This window comes from Misgurnus anguillicaudatus, chromosome 17 (assembly GCF_027580225.2).
Source record: "Misgurnus anguillicaudatus chromosome 17, ASM2758022v2, whole genome shotgun sequence".
Lineage (NCBI taxonomy): Eukaryota > Metazoa > Chordata > Actinopteri > Cypriniformes > Cobitidae > Misgurnus > Misgurnus anguillicaudatus.
The window spans coordinates 17,854,679-17,880,135 of NC_073353.2; the positions used below are offsets into that span (position 1 = coordinate 17,854,679).

A 25,457-nucleotide genomic window follows, 5' to 3' on the forward strand; every position below is an offset into this window, starting at 1 on the left:
GTATAATAAATACATTCATTGCATACTTAAATGTATTGCTCAGTTTTAATGCCATTTGTGTGTAAATAACAGACAAACTTCGTAACCTTATATTTATTCAGAATAAATATGCAACATTTGAAAACAAATTCTTGGATTTCTGCATTTCATTTTTCATACAGTACACTGATAAAAAACAATGACAACAAATAAAATCATGCTGAGACTGGACTAATATTTCGTTCTCTAACACACACATCACACACCAAAGATGACCCTGAGATCTGCTAGAGACAGCTTAGTGAATGATGATCCAGTTCCAGACAAGACCGTCTTTGCCAACTCTTTCTTCTTCTCCTGTAGAGAAGAGATCTTATCCTCCACTGATCCTTCACACACAAACCTGTGGGAGATTCAACCACATGACATTATCACCTTACAGGCAAGACAGATGTAAAACATATTCTGTGTATTAATTTTAAAAGTGAAGAGACAAAATCAGGATGCATTATTTGTTAAGAGTCAAATATAAATTAAAAATATGTATGTTCATATACAGTATTTCCTCTGTGTTTCTATATAGTCCATCAAGCACTGACAAGTTTTTTTTACACTAGTCTATAAATGAAAAGTTCTATATATGAAAAGTTCAGATGCAAAACCCTTTTAGTTTTTTTTTGTGAATTAGCATTTGTTTCTAGCTCTTATTTTTTTCACAAATGTCACTTAATAATTTCAATGTTGCCTTAACAAAGGTGTCAATGGCGAGGAAAGAGTTAACGTCACAAGAATGTTGTGAACGGTACATTTTCACTGTCTGTTTTTGATATAATACCACCTACTAAATCTGCTTTTAGTCGACAATGTTAGTCAACAAAGCTAAACTTAGCATTGAACACAACTTAGATTATTCAATAAACCATCTTTAATAATATCACTTCATCTCCTGCCTGCGGTTTTCTCATTCATTTCAGTTATGAGTTAAACCATAATGCAGATACAAAGTTAACATTTTGAGTAACAGACTGAGTAAACAAGATCTCAAGTTGTCGTATAAGTGCCGAGAGCATTCGGTCAATATCATCATCTCATTTCTGATTAAAGTGACCCTTAGCGGCTTTTGCATCTGAGCTCTTATGCATGTTAGCCTATGAAATAAACTAAAAGACAAATAAAAACAACTTAAATGTGCTGAAATAATCTGATATATAAGCTAGACTTATATATATTTGGCCAACTAATCATTCAGATTGTGATTTCAATCAGCTGCTTTTTTGACTCTCAATCTTCATGGCACAATATTTTGCCTGTCTCTTGTTTATTAGTCAAACCACTAATCTTTCTAAAGGTGGAGTGCACGATATCTGAAAAACGCTTTGGAGAAGAGTCTCGGGCCGACTACCAAAACACACTTGTAGCCAATCAGCAGTAAGGGGCGTGTCTACTAACCAACATCGTTGCCTGGGTTGCGAATGTGTGGGGCAGGTCTATCAACAGTAGGTCCAGATTCTATTGGGGTAGGGGCGTGTTTGTATAGGTGATTTCAAATGTCAACATTGGCTTTCAGAGATCACGGATCCTGCCTTTAACGGTGTCAATTCCTTTACTTATGTGTGTGTAATCAAATGTTTATCACTGATTACAAGCAACTGCAACTCCTCACCTATGTATTGTAACATCCCTGTGTTGTCCCACCCTGTAGATACGATCACATGCCTGATCCTCAAGTGCTGGGTTCCTGTGAATGGAAGCACAACTTGTGTACACAATCACCCAAATGTAAGTTTTCAAAATTTACTGTCCATTTAGTAAATGAGTATTCAGTTAACATTCACGCAAGGCAGACATATTTATTCAAAACGTTTCCTGGTTATCAAACCTGTGACCTTTGAAACATTCACAAATGCAAAATCAAAACACTGGTATGATGACACTGTTATTGATTCACAGAGTTTATGAAGATCTTCTAAAGACCTGCAAAGTAACTCACCAATGCATGTCGATTAGAAAAAGATGATTTCCTCCAATGAGATTAAGGCCTACACCTCCAGCACACAAAGACACCAGCATCACCTGCAACACAAACCCCATAAGATGAGTCTAGTGCAGTGGTTCTCAAACTTTTTCCGCGTGCGGCCCCCCTTGTGTACAGTGCATTCCTTCGTGGCCCCCCCAAAGAAAATTTATGACAAAAACTGTTCTAAAATGTAACATTTTAATTGAACAAAACATATTAAAGGTATTGCGGAGGATTTCCTTTTTCCGGGTGGATCATCAAGACTATTGGTCCTCCTAGTTGTCAATCAGGAGTCTTGCGCAATTGCATTTTTTTAAAAAGTGGAGAAGGTGGTTCTTTTTTTTCTAAAATTCAAGAAAATCCTCCGCTACACCTTTAAGTTATAAAAAGTAGTGCTGTTGGTTAGTAGCCTTATTTTTTTTAGGTTTAATTACACAGAATTCATGATAAATTAATATATTTTATAAAACGTCATAAAACTGTGGGCCCCCTGGCACCATCTTGCGGCCCCCAGTTTGAGAACCACTGGTCTAGTGTTTAGAAATTTTAGTAAGCAAAGCATGCAATAAACGTTTTAAGAGTGCAGATATTCAACACATAAGCAAGTTATAAATAAATAAAAATTATAATTAAACTGCTCGATGAAATGCTTGATTTTGATTGACCGAATTGTTGTGACATTCATAATTAATAATCAGGATTGCTGTATATTATTTTTACAGGAACAGTTTAATATTACACAAAAATAAATGTCATAGGTTATCAAAAGTAGGGCTGTGACGAATAATCGTGCAAATGCGCGTTTTCTCAATGAATGAATTGAATTACAGTGAAATGCCGCCACATCCAAAAGCCAGAGGGCGCTCTCGTGTAGAAACGCCATTTGTGCCACAGAAGAAGTAGCATTATAAACGCTATTCCAGGAAATGTCTAAACTAAAGGGATATTTATATCGCTGTTCTTCAGATTGTTTCAGGTATCTTCATGATAATAAAACTATTTTGAATGATTGTGTTTGACGAGTGTTGCTTTTTTAAATTCACATTATAAACGACTCGAACTCATAGGGATTTTAGATTGATAAGGACTTCCTACTGATCACATAGCCGTAGTACATGCACAAGCTGTGCATGAAAAACAAGAATCGTAGCCTTGCGATTCAGAATTGATTTTAGGCAGGTATTTTTAATGGGGAACGCGATGTATCATCACAGCCCTAATTAAAAGACATATATTTACAAATGATTAAACATAAAAGTGTATTTGTGACATTTAAACGTCTTGTCTTCTCTTAAAATATAATAAACAGGTTTTTCAGTAAAAATTTAACAGGTTTTTCTTGCATGTTCCTTACCTTACTTATGAGGTAAATAATAGCCGTGTAATAAGTAGGATAATGTACAGGCAGCCAGTTGTTATCACAAAATAAGCCCCTTCAGTCCTGATCACACTGTCAGGGATTTATCTGCGATAACAACCGTCTGCCTATACACTGTGACCTCAACGTGAGCACATACCTGTGGCCCTTTGGGGTTAGTGTTGAACTCTTCGACAAGGTCTATTCTGCGTTTAGGATTGACTGTGCCATCGATTACTGCAAAGCTTAGCCCCATCTTCTTCAAGTGAACAGCAACAATGTGCAGCATACTGGTCCACTGAGACACTATCACACTGCAAAAAAAAAGAAGGTCAAATGAAAATACAATCAGTTTTGAGTTGGGTTGCCATTGTCAGAGTCCAAACAATTATTGCAGTGCATTACAGAACTTAAGCAGAAGGAAAGATTATCAATAACAAATAAACAAATAAATAAAGCTATCATACAGCATCAAAATACTTAAAATATTGGATTATATTTCACAGAAGATTGTCATAAGAAAAACATGAGGGTGAATGAGTATATGATGTAAATTGATGCTAAAATGTATTAATTTATATAAACTGCACATTAGGTTAACATACCTTTTCTGATCTTTCTTTCTAATAACTCTCAACTCTGTCAAAATGGCTGATATCTAAAATGCAAAAACAACATCACTGAGATCCTAAATAGCTCAGGTATACTCAGATTATACATAACATACATTTATACTCCAAAGGCTTTAAACACAACAGTGCATGTGGGATCAGTCACCTTAGTGCTTTCAAGACTCTCCTGGAAGAGCTCTGAACTAAAGCGGGTGCCATTCAGTGACACCATGTCTTTCTGCTCCGAATCTGAGGTCTCAGACAGAGATAAAGCACACAGCTGCTCTTCGAGAGACAGAGTGACACCATCCCCCTGCAGCTCCGACTGATCCAGAGTCTGTCAAACACACATGTTGTAACAGTTAGATCACCTATTTGCTGTATAAGAATCAAAACAACTTTAGATATTCAACTAAAAACTACCCAAAACTTGCATTAGATGCATTTAGTCCATATAAACATCACTGCAGATATATGCTCTTAGCCTCCAGATGACATCACAGCAACTAATAGCAATGGCTAATGTTAACTAGCTGAACCCACAGCTCTTGGTGTCTGTAAGTGAATGTACATGTGACAGAGGGAGCATCACCTTTTTGAGCAGTGACAGATGACAGCAACACTGTCGAAGTCTCAGCAGAAGTGAGAGGATGTGGATGGTGCTGGAGGCCTGAGGCTGCTGTGATGAAGACAGCGAGCTCTGCTGAGACATCCCAAACTCCCGAGCAACTGAGACACAAAACAGCTGTTCATTACATACCTCCCCAAATCATAAATTAACATTCCTACAAAATCCTTACAGGAAGATCCTAACTTTAAAGTCAAATCGAAACTAAATGCTAGTGGCTATTTAAAAAGGTTGTGGAGACACTCAATATGTCCCACCATAACTTCCTGTTACAATAGAAATTGTCAACATCTTGTCAGTACATTGGGGGTCTTTAAAGTCTTATTTTAAGAAAATCATAATCTGTAATCTGATTTATCAAATCAAGCAATTCAGTCAAAATGACCAAAATTGACATATCTGGTGAAGATCTAATTAATAACAATAGACTGCACATGAGAAGAAACCAAACTAACTCGGCCCATACTTGGTGGTATTACCGAACACACTTACCTTTGTCAAAAGGGTTACTATTGTCCCCCTTTTTAGTGTCCCCTCCTTCATGTCTCTTAAGATAGTTCTGAAGTGTTGACCTTTACAGGTGCAAGACAAGAAGGATTTCCATGTGACATCATGTGTACAAACTTCAAAAAATGTACTAAATATGCATTTATAAAAGGAGTTGGATCACAATATACCTAGATTGTGCAAACACAACATCATATACAGCCTGCTCATCTTCAGACAACTTCAATCTGTGGACCTCACATGTGCGATCAGGCAGAGACACCTACAATATCAGCAAAGAGGTTTTAATTGACCTTTAGCCTAGGCATGTGTTTAAAGGCTGAGTCCATGATGTTTGAAAGCCAATGTTGATATTTGAAATCACCTAAACAAACACGCCCCTACCCCAATAGAATCTGGACCTTCTGTTGATAGATCCGCCCCAAACATACGCAACCCTGCAAGGATGTCGGTTAGTAAATACGCTCCTTACTGCTGATTGGCTATAAATGTGTTTTGGTAGTCGGCCCCTCTCCTTTTCCAAAGCGTTTTTCAAACATCCTGGACTCCGCCTTAAATGTGGTCTATATAAAGGTATGCAGACACAAGGGGGCGGCCGGTGTGTATACCAGTGGTTTGCCAGAAGAGTCCTGCTGGTCTTTGGTCCTACGAAGCAGCAGCGTTCTGGTAAGAATGTTCAATCGCTCTCCTCCTCTCTTTGAGCCATTATCTACCTGAGCTTTCCAAAGCTTATACTCATCAAATGGAGAACATCTCAGGAACCTGCATGGCATTAAAACAGTTGCTATTATTAACTTACTTACTTATTAATTTACCAATTTACTCATTATACTATATTACAAAAGGAAGCTCCACCTCTGACAGGAAGTGAAAAGCGTTTGGACAGTGGCATTTTATATTATACGTATGATGTGTCTTGAGTTAGCGGTGTGATCGTACTTTAACAGTGAATACATATCCAGCAGGTTGTTTTGAATGGGAGTTCCAGTGACAGCCCAGCGGGCTCGGGCCCGCAGCTTACACACCGCCATGGACGTCTGGACTTTGGGGTTTTTAATGTTGTGTGCCTCATCGAGAATCACGCGTGCCCAGGCGACACGCATGAGGGGAGGGAGGTCTGAGGTCTACAACAACAAACAACAAAATCTAAATATAGTCAAATCAATTAAATTATCAAGAGTCAAGGTCAGTTCATACCACACGATCAGAGTCCTGAGAGGGTTTCTCTGCATCCTCCTTCTGAACAGGGATCTCCTTAGAAACCAGACTGTATGTGGTGATCACCACATCGTGCTCAGCAAGGCTGGTAAAGAGACAGGTTGGTGAGAGAATTAAAGATTCAGAAAGAATACAAGGTATCGGCTATAAAAGTATGTAAAAAATTGTAACATGAAAGCATGCACATGCAAGCATTTGAAATACTTTACATCTCTAGAGCAACCAAGACAATGTTTAAAGATTCATGCTAGCTAACCAAACAGTAACATGTCCTAAGACAAATCCCTATCGTTTTTCCTCACTTTTATGAGATGCTTCAGATAAAAGGGTCCACTAAATGCCTAAATGTAAATCATATGTATCATCTATAAATAAAGAGTAAGACATACTGGTTTGGAGCAATCTGAACTAAAATGTATTCATAAAAGCTGAACTTAACATGAACTGAAATTAATAAATGATGTTGAAGTGTTGTTCATCGTTAATGTTAGCCAACTCATTAACTAATGATAATAAATACAACCCTACTGCAAAGTGTTACTGATGTAACACTGATATATTTGGTGTGTGTGTGTGTATACAAGTGCACCCTACACGCTTGCACTCCTCTGTCGGTTGGGGCCGTGGTACAAATACACACTGAGGCGACTGCTCTTCACACGCCTGTCAATCTCTTTCTTCCAGTGATGCACCAGAGAAGCAGGACAGATGATCAAAGTCCCCTGTGAAGCCACTAGGGATGAATCTGAGGATGGTAAATCAGAATTCACGCATTGACGTTAAATGGTTAGTTAGCCCGATAATGAGAGCTTTCTGACTCCCCCATAGACAGCAATGCAACTAAAATTGTCAAAGTCCAAAAGATAGTAAAGGCATCATTAAAATGTCCATCTTCATTATATGAAGCAATGTCTTTTACATAGATATACATATACATATATACTTATGTGTCATTAGCAGATTTTTTTTGAGCCACTATTTGCAAGATATCCACCATATTGGAACGATCCAAGTTTAAAACTGATGATGCGGATTGCTTTTCCTGTGGATAAAAGGGCACCCATATGAACACCTATATATACCTAATGTGGTTAAAAAAACACATTATTTTCCACATACCATACATTTTTGTAGCCCCAGGTTTCCCTGTCTTTCTGAAACGCAATGATTCACGTACAAAACTTAAAAAGCTTTTTAAAAAGCACTGTGTCCCTGATTGGCCAGCTAATCTGTACGTCGTTGTGATTGGCCTGAATACCTCTGACATCGCCGGAAATGTGACGCTCCTTACCAACTTTGTCTTAACATAGCACTTTACTGTATACGTTATATTATTAATATGCTCGCTTGTACGGTTTAACCTTAGCCACTATATCTACTTCTTATATAACCTATTGATTTTCTGTGTTCTCCTCTACATCTTCTCATGTAAAGCTGCTTTGCAACAATTAACACTTGTGAAAAGCGCTATATAAATAAAATTGAATTGAATTGAAAGATTCAGTCACAATGCAATGCTAACAGGAGTTAAAGGCGGAGTGCACAATGTTTGAAAGCCAATGTTGATATTTGAAATCACCTAAACAAACACGCCCCTACCCCAATAGAATCTGGACCTTACATACGCAACCCGGCAGGATGTCGGTTAGTAGACACGCTCCTTACTGCTGATTGGCTATAAGTGTGTTTTGGTAGTCCGCCCATCTCCTTTTCCAAAGCGTTTATCAAACATTGTGCACTCCGCCTTTAACTTACAGGCAGAAGCGGGAGGAATTTTGATAATGTCCGTCTTGTCTACAACACCAATCCCAGTAAGTAAACTGTTGCCTACAATCCGTGTGTTTGTTGTAGTCCAAGAATAGAGATTTACGTTGGGGTGTGTACCATTTGCATATCATTAAGATGTACAAATACACACTTAGACACCAAAGGAAATGTAAGAGTTGAAGCCAGGGTTTTGTTTATCAGCTGTCAATATTAAGGTAAGATTATTTTATGCAAATAAAGTGTTGTTATTTAAATAAATCTGGCAACCCTGCCGTGACGGTCCATGAACACCTGAGTGCAAGCTGACTGTGTCTCTGCAACCATAGTATACCCATGTTTGATCAGATGTTGTTGACCCAAACATCAAAATTGTTAAACTAACACGATACACACAAGATGACAGTGTTTGCTAACACAACATAAAAAATTGCTATAGTTTAAAAACCTGTACTATTATGTTAATACATATACAAAAACTAACACATTCTCACCTATAAAATGTTATCCCATTTCCTTCAGGGAATATAAATATATTCGGGAATCTGCAGGATTTATGAACCAGAGGTTGTGCAATGTTGTGGTATCCTGGAAAACTTTGAGTGATGTCAAAATGGCAGACAAATATAGAGCGGTCGAATGACGTATCTATGTAGACATACTATATCTATGGTCTTTACTACATATCTGGGATTTGTCAGTTTCAGATTTGTTGCTGTCTATGTGGGGTCAGAAAGCTCACAGATTTCATCAAAAGTATCTTAATACGTGTTCTGAAGATGAACTAAGTTATTACGGCTGTGGAACAACATGAGGGTAAATTAAATTAGAATTGTCATTACTGGTCTGGGTGAACTAACCCTTTAACCCTGCATCTAAGAGAGAATCATAAAAACACAGGCAAAAAAGCATAACGCTAAAAAGCATAAAATACGAGAATGTAGGCAATGAATAAGTACCATTTTTAGAGATCCATTCCTCCAATTTTTCATCTTTCTTCTTCTGAGCCAAAATGAGAGCGATCATAGTGAGGGTCTTTCCCAGACCCATGTCATCAGCTTAAGAAAAATAAAACTTTTATAGAAACTCAGTGAAACTGAGAATCTAAAGTTTACATCATTAGATTACTTAATTGTCATTGGTCAAATCAATATTTCATGTCCACTGTATATAATAAAAAATATCCTAAATAATAATTAGGATCATGTACAAATTCAGGACTCACAGGGGTAATGATTACCGGTCAGGGTTTATTTTGCAAAAATGTCCATCGGTTTATAATCTCTTACAAAACTCTCTGGCAATAAATTATGTAATTTGAGTATTACCCAGAATTCCTCCACAAGGCTTCTGTGTCTCTCTCCACAGCAGCCAGGCCAGAGCTTTCCTCTGATGTGGCAACAGGTTCACCTAAAGAGGTGAGACCACCATGTTACAGTCACTACACCTGCACATCAGGTATACCCTGTAATGGCGTCATTTTAACAATTGAGGAGCTCAGATGCAAGCGCTAAACGGCACCTCATTTAAAATTAAGATAATGATATTAACCGAATGCTCGTTAAATACTTTCGCTTCAAATCCACTTAATCCTGGCCTCAGGCCACTCAGGAATACCAGTATAGTTGCCAAATCCATTAAGAAAAATATTATCATTTACAAGAAAACATGTTTAAAGTAGGCCTACTCAGAGGATTTTGCATCTGAGTTCTTCAATTCCAATTTTCATTGTGAGATAAGTAGACCGACTTGCCTTGATTCCCTTGGGATCCTGTGCTTCTGTGTCCTCTGATGGGCAAGACTCCAGCGAGTTGTGCAGATGGTCAATAGCCTCAGTGGTGGCATTGCGTACAGCCAGCATTCTGTTCTCAGTCATCCTGCCCCCGTAAAAGCCCTGGCCCTGAGCATTCACTGCATACACGGCCAGTCAAACAATCATTTCATACATTTGCAAATAAAATGGACACAAATCAATTTGCAAAATGAAATTAAAATCCATACCGCTAAACATCTGCGAGTAGCCCTGACTCATATTCATCCCCAGTGAGCCGCCAGAGGATCCCTGTAACACGGGGGCTGAAGCTGTGGGCAAGAAGATGGTGCCTCCAGGTCGGCTGAAAGGATTGGACTGGCTGGGTGTGGGTTTCGGTTCTGCCTCTTTTCTGTCTTTATCCTGAGACTCTATAATAAAATGATAAGAATTTCTTTATGTTGAGGTTATAAAGCACACACAGCGTGTGTAAGCATTATTGATGTCTGTATTAACCTGTTACAGCTGCGCAGTGGTACTGCGCTGCAAAACTGTAGTTAATATATACAGTGCACTGTCAATCTCTGTTAGTATAAAGGCATGATCTTTTGTAATAATGGTTTTTATGAAGCACTATTTTATCTGTCAGGGTTACACATGAATTGACAGCCCTTTCTGTTCTGCAAACTTGACTAAATGCAGTCAATGAAGATACTGGATACTGGTTTTAAGTTACACTTTAGGGTTTGGGTTGCGAATAGATAAATATGGATGTTAATGTGGTTTCCCCCCTCCTTATGTATAATACAGGGTTCCCACACTTTAGTTAACTTCAAATTCAAGGACCTTTCAAGGACTTTCCAGGTCCAATACCCTCAAATTCAAGGACTAAATGTGGCGACACATTTCAAGTGAGAGCAAGGTTACATCGTGTTACCTTTTAAAATACATTGTTACAGTTCCCTTTGCTGGAACTCGCTCTGAGTCACTGCGTTGAGGGACGCCTCCAGGGGTAAGTGCATCTGAATGTGTATATCAAATTCAACCAATGGTGAGGCTTAACGACAAAGACAGGGTAACGCGGGAGCCAGGAAGTATATCACTATCTAAAATATTGATCAACATTTGCATTACAAAAATTTATAGACATTTAAACGCAAACAGTTAAGCATGTGTGCCCTTAAAAAGTCTCAGGGAATATTTATGATAGTTATCCTATACGTAACACAGGGAATAATAAGGATATTTTCCCAGAAAACTTCTTGCATAAAATAGATTCAAGCACTTTCAATGCACCTGTATCCATGTATGTATATTTTCAAAACTTCCCAGGGCCTTGAACCACAAACTTCAAATACCCGTGGGAACCCTGATAATAACATTTATGATGACAAAGTTTATATTAGTTCTCACTCCCATACAATAATTTAATAATTTATGGCTATTATTAGACTAAAAAAATTAAAATCATGCCACTTCCTATAAAGCCCTGCATTTTGGTTAAACAGCAAAAACACTGGATGAAATCTCTACACTCACTTGTTGTTGCAAGTTTTGCCTAAACATGTCACATGGCACCTGCCTTGTGGAAATAGAGTCAAATTTACCAGACAAAGAAGCTGGGGTCAGACTTAGAGACTCCAGAGCATCTTCCAGCTCCTTCACCTGACTTTTTAAACGCTCCCCTTTATCTGGCAAAGCAGATACATTCACCGCTGAAAGAGTAGCCTAGGACACAAACATGTAATGGATATAGAAAATATAGAGGGAAAAAAACAGAGTTAGTAATTTCATAATAATCTTCACATATTAGAGCTGCAAGATTTTGATCAAGTTATCGTATATTGCAATTCACAAACGACAATGGTCTACAATAACTGAATGGTTTTACAAACATTATTTTATTGCATAATGCGCCATCCAGAAAGTAATTGCAATATTCTCCAGCTCTATTATATGTTTTATTTAATAAAAAAGCAATACCTTCTTCTGCTTGAGCTGGGATGTGAGATGGCTGTGGAGGGTCATGGGGTCCTCAGATTGAGCTTGGACTTTAGTAGCAGGCTGGAACCCGGGGTAAGAGGTAAGCGTTTTTTGAACAGGTGCAAGTGGAGTCTGCGCACTCTGTTGAGGACCAGGCTGTACCGATACCAGCTGAACATCATCATCATCTTCACCATCACTCCACTCACCAAATGGAGAGCTCATGATCTTTTTCTGGTCCTTCTGGTTTGTTTCTGTTTTTTGAACACTAACTGCAGTTGGCTTTTCAGTAACTGGGATATCTTGGGATGTGGAGCTCAAGGTAGTTTGACTCATATCTGATTTTGATTTAGAAGAGCTTTGCTTGTTTGAAACAACGCTGTCTTTTGGTTTATTCTCTACCGCAGTTTTCTTATCACAGCCAGAGGAGCTCTTTGAAGGGCTTTGAGGAGAGCCGCCCGCTTCTGTAGACTTCTGCTTGTCTTTGACGCTACAGGATTCACTCAATTTCTCTGCCAGGCTTTGGATTCTCGCACTTTCCTCCACACTGTCTGGACTTTCAGGGCACTTTCTGTCTTCCGCTGTCTGCCCTCGTCTTTCATCATCAGACACTCTCTTCTTTATCTTCATCCCTGCAGGGAGCTTTTTGGTCCTCCAGGAATCTGAAACTATGGGAGGGTGTTCCCCCTCTCCATTCAAACCACCTTGACCTGTAGGTTCATTCTTGCTATCCTTTTTAATCTCTGTTTTGTTGGCATTTCCTCCCTCATTTTCAGTATTTGCATGATCTTCGGTATTAAGGTGTTTTTTGTCCGTTTTGACATCTTTATGCAATTTACTGTCTTGATCTCTCCTGCATTGGGTTGTTTTGAAAGGGTTTCTGACTGGAGGGAGGATGGAAGTTTGATTTTCGTCTGATAAGTCAGTCCTTTTCTCAGGGTCTTTCTGCAAGAACACGTGTAATTAAATGTAAGACATTTTAAACTATTATATAATACATTATAGGTGTAAATATGTTAACTCTTATTTAATGTAATGTGTGTGTACCTCTTTCCAGGGAACACCACCACACCACTTCTGTCCACGTGTTTTTCCCAGTGTGCAGCGATAAAACAACCTGATGAATAGTAACTTTTCAAATCAGCACAGTCTTAAGTGATCATTACCAATATTAAAATATAGATACACTATATTTCATACCTGCATTTGTCTTGTGTTTCACTGTATATTAGTGTTTGGAGTTCAACCATAGAGTCCTCATGCTGAAGGCAGTGAGATGGGGGAATGTCTGGGCAATACACAAAACCAGCAACTACTTTAAATGTGTCATCATCAGATATAACCACCAGACAGACATAAACATGACTGTGTGTGTGAGATGCAGGTGTAAATGTATAAAGCACGTGCACACTCACTCTGCAGCCAGTGCAAAGTCGCAGGGTGCTGGGTCACGCGCAGTACAAACATAAAAGCTTTTGCCTTTACTCGGCCCTTCCTTTACACCAGTCTTGAGCAAACACGTAGTGCCTGAATAACACAGAACAGTTCAGTTCACTCGTCTTGAGTTACACGTTTCAGTTTTTTTGCGTACGTGACACGCTGCACGTAGTACTTACCGTGAACATGACACAAAACTTTCTCAATATTTTCAGAGCCCCACTAGCTGCACGTCACCGGCTTCTGTTTTACTTTGAACAGAAACAGCCCGCCGGTGTCGCGCTTTGATGACGTGGCATACAGCGTAAATATGGTTACCTACAAAAAAGTAAGAGGAGATGAGCCGTCCACTCGTTGATAATAGCAATAATGAGGTTCTTAAAAAACACCGCTTAATTAATATAATTTAACCAGCGTCGTGCAGATTAACATTGTCACACTTAAGCACAGTAGGTGGCGGTATGCACCTTTACAGTCGGTTTGCAACCCGGTAGTAAACCCACAAGAAAGGAAGAAGCCGCCGTCCACTCACAAGTCAACACGAACAGCTTTCCCCCTCTTAAATGCGCATGCGCGGAAACACTTTTCCTTTCATACATATGCTGCCACGTCATTAGTGGCAAACATCAGAATCTTAGCGTTAGTAAGAACTACTAGAATCGGAAACAAATCAACTACGTTAGCAGTTTTTGTTTTGCATTATTACGGTTCGACTGCATTTTTTGGCTCGGAGGTTAGCTAAGATGTCAAAGTTGTGGATTTTGTGCGCACTGGCCGCTGTTTGCACGGCTGAAATATCGGTGGAGGAGGATGTGCTTGTACTAAAGAAAAGTAACTTCGAGGAGGCGCTCAAAACTCATCCAAATATCCTCGTTGAGTTTTATGCACCTTGGTGTGGGCACTGCAAGGCTCTGGCCCCAGAATATGCAAAAGCTGCGGGTATGCTGAAATCTGAAGGGTCCGACGTCAGACTAGGTAAAGTAGATGCCACAGAGGAATCTGAACTTGCTCAAGAGTTTGGTGTTCGAGGATATCCTACCATCAAGTTCTTCAAGGGAGGAGAGAAGACTAACCCCAAAGAGTATTCGGCTGGTCGACAAGCTGATGACATCGTGAACTGGCTGAAAAAGCGAACCGGTCCCGCAGCTGCTACTTTAAGTGATATCACACAAGCAGAGTCTCTCATTGCTGATAACGAGGTTGTGGTCATTGGCTTTTTTAAGGATGTCGAGTCAGAAAGTGCCAAGGCCTTCATTAAAGCCGCGGAGGCTGTGGACGATATCCCCTTCGGCATCACCTCTGACGATTCCGTTTTTACAAAGTTTGAAATGGCCAAGGATGGTGTTGTACTTTTTAAGAAGTTTGACGAGGGTCGCAACACATTTGATGGAGAGCTCAGCACAGAAAACCTCTTGGCCTTCATCAAGGAAAATCAGCTTCCTCTGGTCATTGAGTTTACAGAGCAGACCGCTCCGAAAATCTTTGGAGGGGAAATAAAGTCCCATATCCTGATGTTTGTGCCCAAAACAGCCAAAGACTTCCAGGAGAAGATGGACCAATTTAAGAAGGCATCTGAAGGTTTCAAAGGCAAGATTCTCTTCATCTTTATTGATAGTGATGTGGATGACAACCAGAGAATCTTAGAGTTTTTTGGCCTGAAGAAGGAAGAGTGCCCAGCAATCCGACTAATTACCCTCGAAGAAGAAATGACCAAATACAAACCAAAAACCTCCGACATCACCGCAGAGAACATTATTGCTTTTTGCAAAGACTTTACAGAGGGCAAACTAAAGGCACATCTGATGAGCCAGGACATTCCTGAAGACTGGGATAAAAACCCCGTCAAAGTCTTGGTGGGCAAGAATTTTGAAGAGATCGCTTTCAACCCTGCCAAGAATGTTTTTGTGGAGTTTTATGCCCCATGGTGTGGTCACTGTAAGCAGCTGACCCCCATTTGGGATCAGTTGGGTGAAAAATTCAAGGACAACCCCGATATCATTGTGGCTAAGATGGACTCCACAGCCAATGAGATTGAAGCGGTCAAAGTGCATAGCTTCCCTACCCTGAAGTTCTTCCCTGCCGGTGAGGATCATAAAGTAATCGACTACAATGGTGAGAGAACACTAGATGGGTTTACTAAATTTTTGGAGAGCGGAGGAAAGGAAGGTGGGGCACCAGCAGGAGAAGATGAGGATGATGAATCCGATGATCTTGAGGATGCAGAAGACGTTGATTCAGATGTGGAGGAACATGATGAGTTATAAGTGTCACAATGAAGAGGCGTGACAAACCATTTGAAACCATTGTCCTTACCGACTCCATCAGTCATATGCAGTCCAGAGACGTCTCTCTGCCCACTAAAAGAACTTTAAAGGGTCTCCACCCCATTATCTTTACGGTATATCTCCCTGATATTGGCATCATTTTCTAAAATGAATCTTTCACATTCTACAAAGGCTTAAACTTTTACATGCTGGACTACCATGATTCAGGGGGTCAGTGTTTATGCCATGTATTACTGTTAAAACACTGGAGAAACCTTTCAGAGCAGAGAAATAACAAAAAATTTACAAAGTTAGAAACCACCTTTTCTTTACAGTTTTGCTAAACCACATTATTTTTTGCTCAAAATCGCCTGCTACTAAATTATTAAAAAAATGTGAAAGTGAAAAGCTTGTTTTACCTAATTTTATGTTTTTAATTTTTGTTGTTTTTATTTAGGTATGTTTTTGCAGTCTGCCCTTGGTAAGCATAAACAAAAGTGTTGCATTTTGGCCCTCCATAGTTGGCCCTCTTAGTTTTCTCATTACCTGGTAGGATGATTTGAATGATGGCATTAAAACTTTTTTGCAGTAAAAGATTCCATATCAGTTAATGATATCTCATATCCTTCTTCTGTATATGACTATTTGAAAGATCTTTTCCAACTGGTGGTGTCACCATTTGATGTCTTGGAGTTCTGTAAAATATGGTGTATATGTGTTTGGAATGAGCCTTGTTTTTTTCCCCCTTTAATGATTTTTTTCAGGTAGGGGTGAATTTCAGGGATAATGTTAAAAGATGGAGAAGTTTTGTGAATTTGGACTTTGTTAGGGTTATAAAATAACAAGGGTGACCGAAAGAGGTGTTTGAGACTCAAAGCGTTCCATTCCATTTAAATTTAAAAACAAAATGGTGGCCAAATAAACAAGAGATGAAAAAACTACAAAACAGTATGAGAATTATTTGTGACGATATCATAAAACCATGTCAGTAACAATAAATGAAAAATATTTATCAAATTATATTTGATAAATATTTGTTGTAATTCTTACAGACCTCTGGAATAAACAAATAGCTTTATTGATATTTTTTTAAGTTTAAGCTGTGTTTTTTGTTTATTTGTCCATTTAAAAATAAAAATTACAAAAATAAATAATTTGTATTTGTGTGGTTTGTTTTAGTTAACTTATCTTTTTGGGTCGATACCAAACTGTTTTTTTTTTTTTTTTTTGCTTTTAAATGTAAATTGAATGGCAACTTCTTGTAAAGTTTCCTTTATTTAAATTTAAATATACCTTAAAGTAAAACTCGAAACTATTTTAAGATTGTTTATTGGCTTTCTTAAATGCATTAATAACAAAAATCATATTATACTATTAAGTTTGCCAAAGAGTAAAGCTAATTAAAGTCAATTTTAGAAAAAAATGTTTACTCTGTTATTCTTTAATTTTATTTTCGTAAACCTGTTTGATGTCGAGCTTATCTAAATGGATGTCTTTGTTGTTCATGTATTAAGCTTTCAATTAAAATGACAAGAAAACGTGGTTAGCAATGGTTAACCATTGATCTTTGCCCAAAAATCGTGGTTACCTACACGTAGCCAGTTAAGTCTAAAACTTAAATTCTTTATTTACGCCAGCAGAGGGCGCCATGGGTAAAGAAATGAACCATCTGCATTGTAGAGTTCTCTGCTCCCTGTTCTCTTCAAAAACATAATACAATACATTCATAATGAGGCTTGATTTACTCATCATTACTGTGAGAAACTTACAGGATTATAGGTTCTTCTAGCGTATGTTCCACAGTAACGCTATTATCCAATCACAGATTCATTTATGTAATTTATTCAACACAGTCGTTGTTATTTGTGTGTCGCCTTTAAACAGAAATTGTGTAACTTCCTAGAAAAAATTGTATTATGGATAAAGAGCGACGTATCAGCTGTTTCATATTCTAAGGAGTGTCTAAACACAGCAAATTTTAAGACAAACATGCTGATGATACAAATTAAAGCATCTGCTAAGTGTGCATCTAAGTACTGTATTACATTTGCCTGCTCTCTGATGAAAAAATCGTGTGACAGTTATGTGAAATGCCATATGGAGCTGCAATATTTCATGTAGCAATTAAAGGGACACACAAGGATCTGAAATACAAAAAAGGAAAAAAAAAACATTGTGACATTTGTAAACATGACACGCATGCATTTTTTTTACCTTGGTAAAACAGGACGAATGGCTTACTGTCAGCATATATTATGCTCAGTACTAGTGAGAGCCTGCAATAATACTCACAGGGAACAAAAACACATATTTACACCCAAAGCAACTCTCGCTTAGCCTACTGTGTACCAAAAGTGGTGGTGATGACACAGTGATGAAATTGTTGCATTTAACCAGAAAAGCTATTTGTGCCTAGAGAGTCAGAGAGTATGAATAAAGAGTTTAGGTCACAGCCACTTTATTGAGTATCCACAAGTTTTGTTGCTGCTTAAATCCAAACCAAATCCGAAGTCCCCTAAAGTTTGGAGTTTGGAAATGACTTCAAACTTAGCGGATGTTGAATGCATTATTTATGAAGTTGGACGACATCCACCATACTAGCCATAATGCAACAGGAGCCAAATACAAGTAAAACAAATTCAAGCTTTCATTTCTAACTGTGAAAGTAAAGCCCCCCACTGTCAAATCACCATATACATAACCTGAGGGTTTTCAGTGTGTGAGGTAACACTTTTATTAAGAATGTCAAACGCTTGTGCTGAGACTGAAATTTCAGTAAGCGATAATCTTGTTAGGGAAAGTGGCAAGTGCGCACACTCAGCTTTTCTCTTATTGATACCCTGAGGTACTAATACATCTCCTGAAGGAACAGAAAACTGAGATGTTGTCTTTGAGGAAAGCGTGTTATAGAAAGGACATAGAAATGCTTTTTGTCTAAGAATTGCACACCTTAAGTTTTTTGCTGTTGTCATCATTATTATATACCATATTTTTCGGTCTATAAGTCGAATTTTTTTCATATCTTGGCTGGTGCTGCGTCTTATAGTCAGGTGCGCCTTGTAAGTCAGTATGAATTAATTTTGCAATTAATGAGGGAAGAAACAACATTACCGTCTACAGCCGCGAGAGTCCGCTATATGCTGCTCCTGTATTTATGTAATTCAATGGATTTAGTGATGCGGAATGACAAGTTGTTTGGTTAATTTAGACTATTCAACCTTCCTGGTAAGTTCTGTATGCTATGGTTTATCGTTTTAAATAACTGATAATATAACTTTAACGTACAGACATCTATTCAGCCTGCTGTTCTGTCTGCTATTTAGTTGAATAACTTCCCTTTCCAGATTAAATGTCTGTTCTTCAGCTTGGATTTTGTGAAATCATTTTCTTAATAAACGCGACGTAGTCCACCGCGCCATACACTCACCTAAAGGATTATTAGGAACACCTGTTCAATTTCTCATTAATGCAATGTGTAGGGGATGTTTTCTTGGCACACTTTAGGCCCCTTAGTGCCAATTGGGCATCGTTTCAATGCCACGGCCTACTTGCGCATCATTTCTGACCATGTCCATCCCTTTATGACCACCATGTACCCATCCTCTGATGGCTACTTCCAGCAGGATAATGCACCATGTCACAAAGCTTGAATAATTTTGAATTGGTTTCTTGAACATGACAATGAGTTCACTGTACTAAAATGACCCCCACAGTCACCAGATCTCAACCCAATAGAGCATCTTTGGGATGTGGTGGAACGGGAGCTTTGCTGGATGTGCATCCCACAAATCTCCATTAACTGCAAGATGCTATCCTATCAATATGGGCCAACATTTCTAAAGAATGCTTTCAGCGCCTTGTTGAATCAATGCCATGTAGAATTAAGGCAAAGGTGGGTCCAACACAGTATTAGTATGGTGTTCCTAATAATCCTTTAGGTGAGTGTATGTAGTACCTGTGTAGAACCATATTGTGCTTTATAGAACCATATTTGGTGCTATAGTGGTGCTATATTACCCTGTATGGTTCTTGATAGGTACTTTATAGGTGCTATATAGCACTAAAAATGATTCCCTTATGCGTATCGCTTCTTTAAACTTAATAAGCTTTGTGTGTCTATGTGAAATTGAGAGGGCATTTGTGTGTGAAACCATATGCAGACCTTAACACAAGCTTCAAAGCCTCACTTTACAGGTATTACATGAAATGAATTTCTTTTGATGTACCCAGTGTGGGCAGTTTGAGCCAGTCAGTGAATGAATATTGTATTTGCAGTAAAAGCACTCAGAAGAAAGCATCTGGTAGGAAAATCATGTACAAAAACGTATGGCAATGTTGTAAAAGCCATCTTAAACCTTGGAATATGTAATGGGGGTCAGCTAGTGAGTGAGACCTGTGTAGTAAATACTATAAACCTCACTCTCCGACCTCAAGAAGTGCTCTGGCGACTTGTTAGTCATCACTTCTTGTTAGAGCGCCCACCTCCCATGCCTGATCACTGGTTTGAGTCCTGCTTGGGGCTGGTGCGACCGGTTACACATGCAGGTCTTTAAACCTGAACAGCTGAGAAAAGCTTCAAAGCCCTTTTAAAACCATGAAAGCAGTAGCTTAAACAAGTATTGGTGCCCTTAGGCAGGCTTCAGCTTATTTGGTTCGTTCAGCATGCAGGCAGAGGCAATAACAAAGGTGTTTTCGGTTTTTGGTCCCTGATCATGTTTTCCCTACCTGCTACTTTTCTTTTTTGGGCTCCTGTGGTGAAAATCACAGGTTAGCAGTTTATCTGGATAAACCAACTAACTGAAGTACCTTTTGCTTAATAACAGAAACATTTCAGTTTTTTACAACACTTCCAATTGCATCCGAATCAATTTAAATCCAGCCCATTTTAATCATTTGTAAACTCTCAAAAGAGATTATTAGAATATTCCTCGTGTTTTAATTCGAAGCTTATGTTGGTGGAGACTCCACTTTAATACACAGAAATCAATAAAATGGCAACAAATCAAAACTACCTAATTTTCCCACTAATGAAGCCCTTAATTTTACATAGCACTTAACGCAGTAATAGCTAACTGGAGACGAGGTTTAATGGGAAGGTTAATAATGAAACCCTTCAGCGTGATCTAAAACACACCAAGCAGCAAAACGAGACAGTACTGTAGGTACATTTCCTCTATAAGCAATATCGAGGAAAATAAAACGCTTGCCTAGAGGCAAATGCAAAGACAGTAATACTCACCTGCAATGCTTTAGATTTCACATAGCTACAGTAGAACAGAGCTCATTAAAACCGAGCAAATCCCCCATAGAAAACTACACATTTAGGGCTCATCTATTATGGATGGCTGTAGATTGTGGTGGGAGCTGGGTATTTAACAAACCAGCCAAACAAAAAACTTACGACAGCAGAGAGTTTCATGTGATGCTAGCTGAACATATGTGAAGCATGTGTGAGATCTATCGCTGAATGTGAATTATCACCACAAAGGTGGGTGAATTATCACGGACAGAAGAAAGTATGCAGTATAATCAATAGATAATTGAATCTCGCCTTATAAAACACAGAGGCAACATTATAATTACAGATGTCTGGGAGTTTTCACAAGCACTGTTTATTAATGATTTTTTGTTACAAACCTCTGCTGAAATGAGCCACGGGTTACAATCGATTGAGGCTTTATAAGAAAAATTACAGTTTTCCTGCTCTATATATGAGCTATACAGAGTGAATTTCTTTGGGGTTTTTCTGATGTAGGACTGTCTGACAGCTCGGCCTTGCTAAGTGTCTGGAATGCTGCTGAAAGCGAACAAAATAACTACCCACATCACCAAGCTGGAGACATAAATAATCACACAGTTACTGGATAAAATATGTGAACACTTTGGCTTAACCTGTATTTCAGATTCCTCATGAGATTTGCTAAGAACTGTGTTCAAAAGTGCAAAACCCAATGTCGGACTGACATCCATGTCGAATTTTGTGACAGGTCAGGTTTATCTCAAAATTTAATGTGGCTGTGACATCTAGGTTTAGGGTGAGCAGGGGCTAAAGTACAATTAAAAAAAATTATAATTTTAAAAGATAATGATTTAGACAGATATATTTTTGCACAAGCGTGCTCTATCAATACCAGGTGGAATTTTGAACAAATGTAAAACGACTTCAGTATAATTTCACTTTGAACATAGACTCACCTAAAGGATTATTAGGAACACCTGTCTAATTTCTCATTAATGCAATGATGTAATTGTGGGGGGGATGTTTTCTTGGCACACTCTAGGCCCCTTAGTGCCAATTGGGCATCGTTTAAATGCCACAGCCTACCTGAGCATTGTTTCTGACCATGTACATCCCTTTATGACCACCATGTACCCATCCTCTGATGGCTACTTCTAGCAGGATGATGCACCATGTCACAAAGCTCGAATCATTTCAAATTGGTTTCTTGAACATGACAATGAATTCACTGTACTAAAATGGCCCCCACAGTCACCAGATCTCAACCCAAATAGAGCATCTTTGGGGTGTGGGGGAACGGGAGTTTCGTGCCTTTGATGTGCATCCCACAAATCTCCATCAAATGCAAGATGCTATCCTATCAATATGGGCCAACATTTCTAATGAATGCTTTCAGCACCTTGTTGAATCAATGCCACGTAGAATTAAGGCAGTTCTGAAGGCGAAAGGGGGTCAAACACAGTATTAGTATGGTGTTCCTAATAATCCTTTAGGTGAGTGTATGTAGTACCTGTGTAGAACCATATTGTGCTTTATAGAACCATAGGTGAGTGTAAGTAGCGCATTGTTAGTTTTAAGTAGGCCTATGAAAGGGCAAAAGTAACACACAGAAGACGATAGGTGTTGTTTTTAGTAAATACATGATTATGATCTTGTTAATATGTAAACATATTTTGTTGTTTATTTTTATTTTAAACTTTAGTTTCATCAAACGTTGAGAATGCCAATTGTTGAGAATAAAACATTTTTTCAACAGTATGAACACTATGAAAATTAAATCAAATTAGCATAATATTAAATTTCAACATAATGCAACAGTATTAGCAACGGTACAAAAGTAGCAAGTGTTAACTCCTGACATTTAAACCCGCCCTACTGAAAAATTCAGCAAAGACCAGCATAAGCTGGTAGCTGGTTTTAGCTGGTGGTAGCTGGTCTAAGCTGATCCTTCCAGCCTGGCAAAGCTGGTCAAGCTGGTGGATCAGCTGGTCTTACAGCATGACCAGCTTAAAAGGTGACCAAAACACAGCTAGACCAGCTTGCTACACCAGCTAAAACCAAGCTGGGAGACCAGCTAAAACCAGCTCACCAGCTTATGCTGGTCTTAGCTGGATTTTTCAGTAGGGCGATTTTGAAAAACTCTGAGAAGTGAAACTTCAGAATGTGTTAGAGCACTAAATAACCTGTAGATTGATCAGTACTTTTAAGGTGCAATTTGTAAGATATTTGCAGTAAAATGTCCAAAAACCACTAGGCCAGTGTTATATATTTTGTCCAGCTGATTACTTTCAATATCTGTAATGTTTTCAACTACATGTAAATCGTGAGAAAATTGCCATTCAAAACATTGACACGGGGCAGTGCAGTCTCCTGTCAATGACGTTAATATCCATGTTACCCTTTGTCAACGCCTTTACTGACGTAAAAACCACATGACAACAGTGGTCAAATTCGAAAAAATAAAGTGTAAATAAAGGTGTATTTTCATTTTTTACACATTTTAATTGCATTTCTAGCGAGAAATTAGTATTGTAGTTGATTAGTTATCACAAAGGCGCTCTCTGTTTATATTTCAAACACGTTGCCTTTGAAGTGTGTCCGAAAGCCTTTCTCTGAGCTGCCTTCATGCCTCCGAAGTCATTGCCTCATGAGGCAGCGAGGCAACAAGTTACTGCCTTCAGTTTTCGGACGCAGCCAGTGTCGTGGACAAATGTGGAACTATGTGTTAGCGCCTGTCGGGCTACGCGCTTGCTTAAGGACTTATGGATTACTCTTTACCATCTGCCGCTGATTGTGTCAGCAAAGACAGCTCCCGTAAGCGTACGGGCCAACCAAACGACCCAAGAAGAGTTTGGAACAAAACGAGAGAGGATTAATTTGGTGTTGCATTATCTGGATAGAGAGAGCTTCGCAACAACATTTAACTAGACAGAGATTTCTCATTTGCGTCTGATTGATGGCCATCAGCGGTTGAGTTAAAGACTACAAATCCCATAATTCCACGCTGCTTCAGAGCGTCATTAAACAACGTCATTTGATGTTATTGTGTTTTGGCGCCATCTAGTGGTAAAAATTCTACGTATTCCACCTTTAAAGGTGCAGTGTGTAAATTTTAGCGACATCTAGTGGTAAGGTTGCGAATTGCAACCAACGGCTCAGTCCACTGCTCACCCCTCGCTTTTGAAATGCATAGAGAAGCTATGGTAGCCACCACCGGACAAACATGTCATTAACGGAGACAACTTTGTAAAAAAAGTTTGTCCGTTAAGGGCTTCTGTAGAAACATGGCAGCACAAAATGGCGACTTCCACGTAAGGGGACCCTCTGTGTATGTAGATAAAAATGTCTCATTCTAAGGTTATAAAAACAAAACGGTTCACTATAAAAAGTTCTTTATACACCCCTGATAATACAGTTTTGTATATTATTTAGCATTTCTGTCAAAAGATCCTTTTAAAAATTACACACTACACCTTTAACACATGAAACAAAAAACAGAACGTGTTATATGAAAAAAATTACCGCTTTAGGAATTTACTTATCATGGTCAAAAACAGCTTTATGGACCTAGATGCGCAAAACAATGTCGAAATAACTTAATTTGTCAGCTCTGTCAAGGGTTGCGTACTAAAGATGCTGTCATAGTTAGCAAATTTATTCATGGTTCTAAGAAAATCACAACATGATCTCACAGAAAGTTGTGTTATAGTCACGAAAAATGTGAATAATTTATGTGTGTCCATGGCACAAAATTCAGCTTTTTTCGTGCCTTGAGCATGAATGTCTTTTTCTGTTTCTCTCAGCACTAATTTCTATAAATAGTTTTTTGTGTCCGTGGCACGACTTTTTTTGTGTGTCATTTTATGTATTGTTTTCTCTTTTTTACCCTATTTTTTCATTGTCGGTTGGGGTTAGATTCGGGGTTTGGTTTAGGATGTACTTTTATGTATCGGTTTCTACATGTTTTTCTTCTGCTTTTAAAACTATTCTCGCCTTGAGTTGGGGTTAAAGTTGGGGTTTGGGTTTAGGATGTCTAAAAATGTAACAGAAAGTGATTCTAACCCCAACCCCAAGCGACAATGGTATTGTAAGAAAATAGGAAAAAAACAATAAGAAAACAATACATAAAAAGACCCGAAAAAGAAAGTTGTGCAACAGACACGATAAACTACTTATAGAAATTCGTGCAACTGACATGAAAAAGACAGTCGTGCTCAAGGCACAAATAAAGTTGAATTTCGTGCCATGGACACAAAAAAATTTATACAATTTTGCGTGCTATAACACGACTTTCCATGAGATCAGTCTGGAAAATCACTTTGTTACTTTTGCCCCAGTTCTTGTTGACCTAACATCCAGATGTAACGTCGGTTGATGTCAAAATCATCTTCGGCTTGAACTCCAGAACGTCGGGTTGACAACAGATAACAACGTTGGACTGACATAAAAAAAAGTCTGATATGTCCAGATTTAATGTCAGGTTGACGTCAAAAACCAATGCTGGACTAATATTAAGCTGTAGCATTGGGCTGACGTCAAAACCCAACGTTAGCCCCACATCCAGATGTAACAACGGTGTGATGTCAAAAACAATGTTGGACTGACGTCAAGCTCACAAAACAAAAAAATTATTCATTCAATTTACTCAATTTTTTAAGGTAAGCGGTTGCAGTCAATTTATTTAAGCTACATTTAAACAAAAG

The 25,457-nt window shown here is 38.5% G+C and overlaps 2 protein-coding genes across 2 annotated transcripts; one reads left to right on the forward strand and one right to left on the reverse strand.

Moving 5' to 3' along the window:
- Window positions 1–78: 78 nt before the first annotated feature.
- Window positions 79–13,878, reverse strand: ttf2 (transcription termination factor, RNA polymerase II). The gene is made up of 24 exons (XM_055214498.2): window positions 13,849–13,878; window positions 13,431–13,473; window positions 13,230–13,341; window positions 13,015–13,101; window positions 12,862–12,931; window positions 11,815–12,759; window positions 11,439–11,559; window positions 10,083–10,262; window positions 9,835–9,992; window positions 9,410–9,491; window positions 9,041–9,139; window positions 6,912–7,062; window positions 6,297–6,402; window positions 6,039–6,223; window positions 5,708–5,861; window positions 5,270–5,361; window positions 5,085–5,164; window positions 4,557–4,693; window positions 4,131–4,301; window positions 3,959–4,011; window positions 3,514–3,667; window positions 1,970–2,052; window positions 1,643–1,717; window positions 79–382 (listed from the first exon to the last, which is right to left on the reverse strand). The coding sequence occupies exons 1-24, from the start codon at window positions 13,876–13,878 to the stop codon at window positions 238–240; spliced, it is 3,513 nt and encodes a 1,170-aa protein (XP_055070473.2). The 3' UTR covers window positions 79–237.
- Window positions 13,818–16,669, forward strand: p4hb (prolyl 4-hydroxylase, beta polypeptide). The gene has a single exon (XM_055214502.2). It carries the CDS (start codon window positions 13,995–13,997, stop codon window positions 15,513–15,515), a length of 1,521 nt encoding a protein of 506 aa, XP_055070477.1. The 5' UTR covers window positions 13,818–13,994; the 3' UTR covers window positions 15,516–16,669.
- Window positions 16,670–25,457: the final 8,788 nt, after the last annotated feature.

Excerpts from the sequence above, each read along its gene's own strand:
- p4hb (XM_055214502.2), top strand. The coding sequence starts at position 13,995 with ATGTCAAAGTTGTGGATTTTGTGCGCACTGGCCGCTGTTTGCACGGCT.
- ttf2 (XM_055214498.2), bottom strand. The coding sequence starts at position 13,878 with ATGTTTGCCACTAATGACGTGGCAGCATAT. Across the intron at positions 5,862-6,038 it reads GATATGTATTCACTGTTAAA|GTTCCTGAGATGTTCTCCAT; the intron begins GTACGATCACAC and ends AATGCCATGCAG. Across the intron at positions 4,302-4,556 it reads ATCTGTCACTGCTCAAAAAG|ACTCTGGATCAGTCGGAGCT; the intron begins GTGATGCTCCCT and ends TGTGTTTGACAG.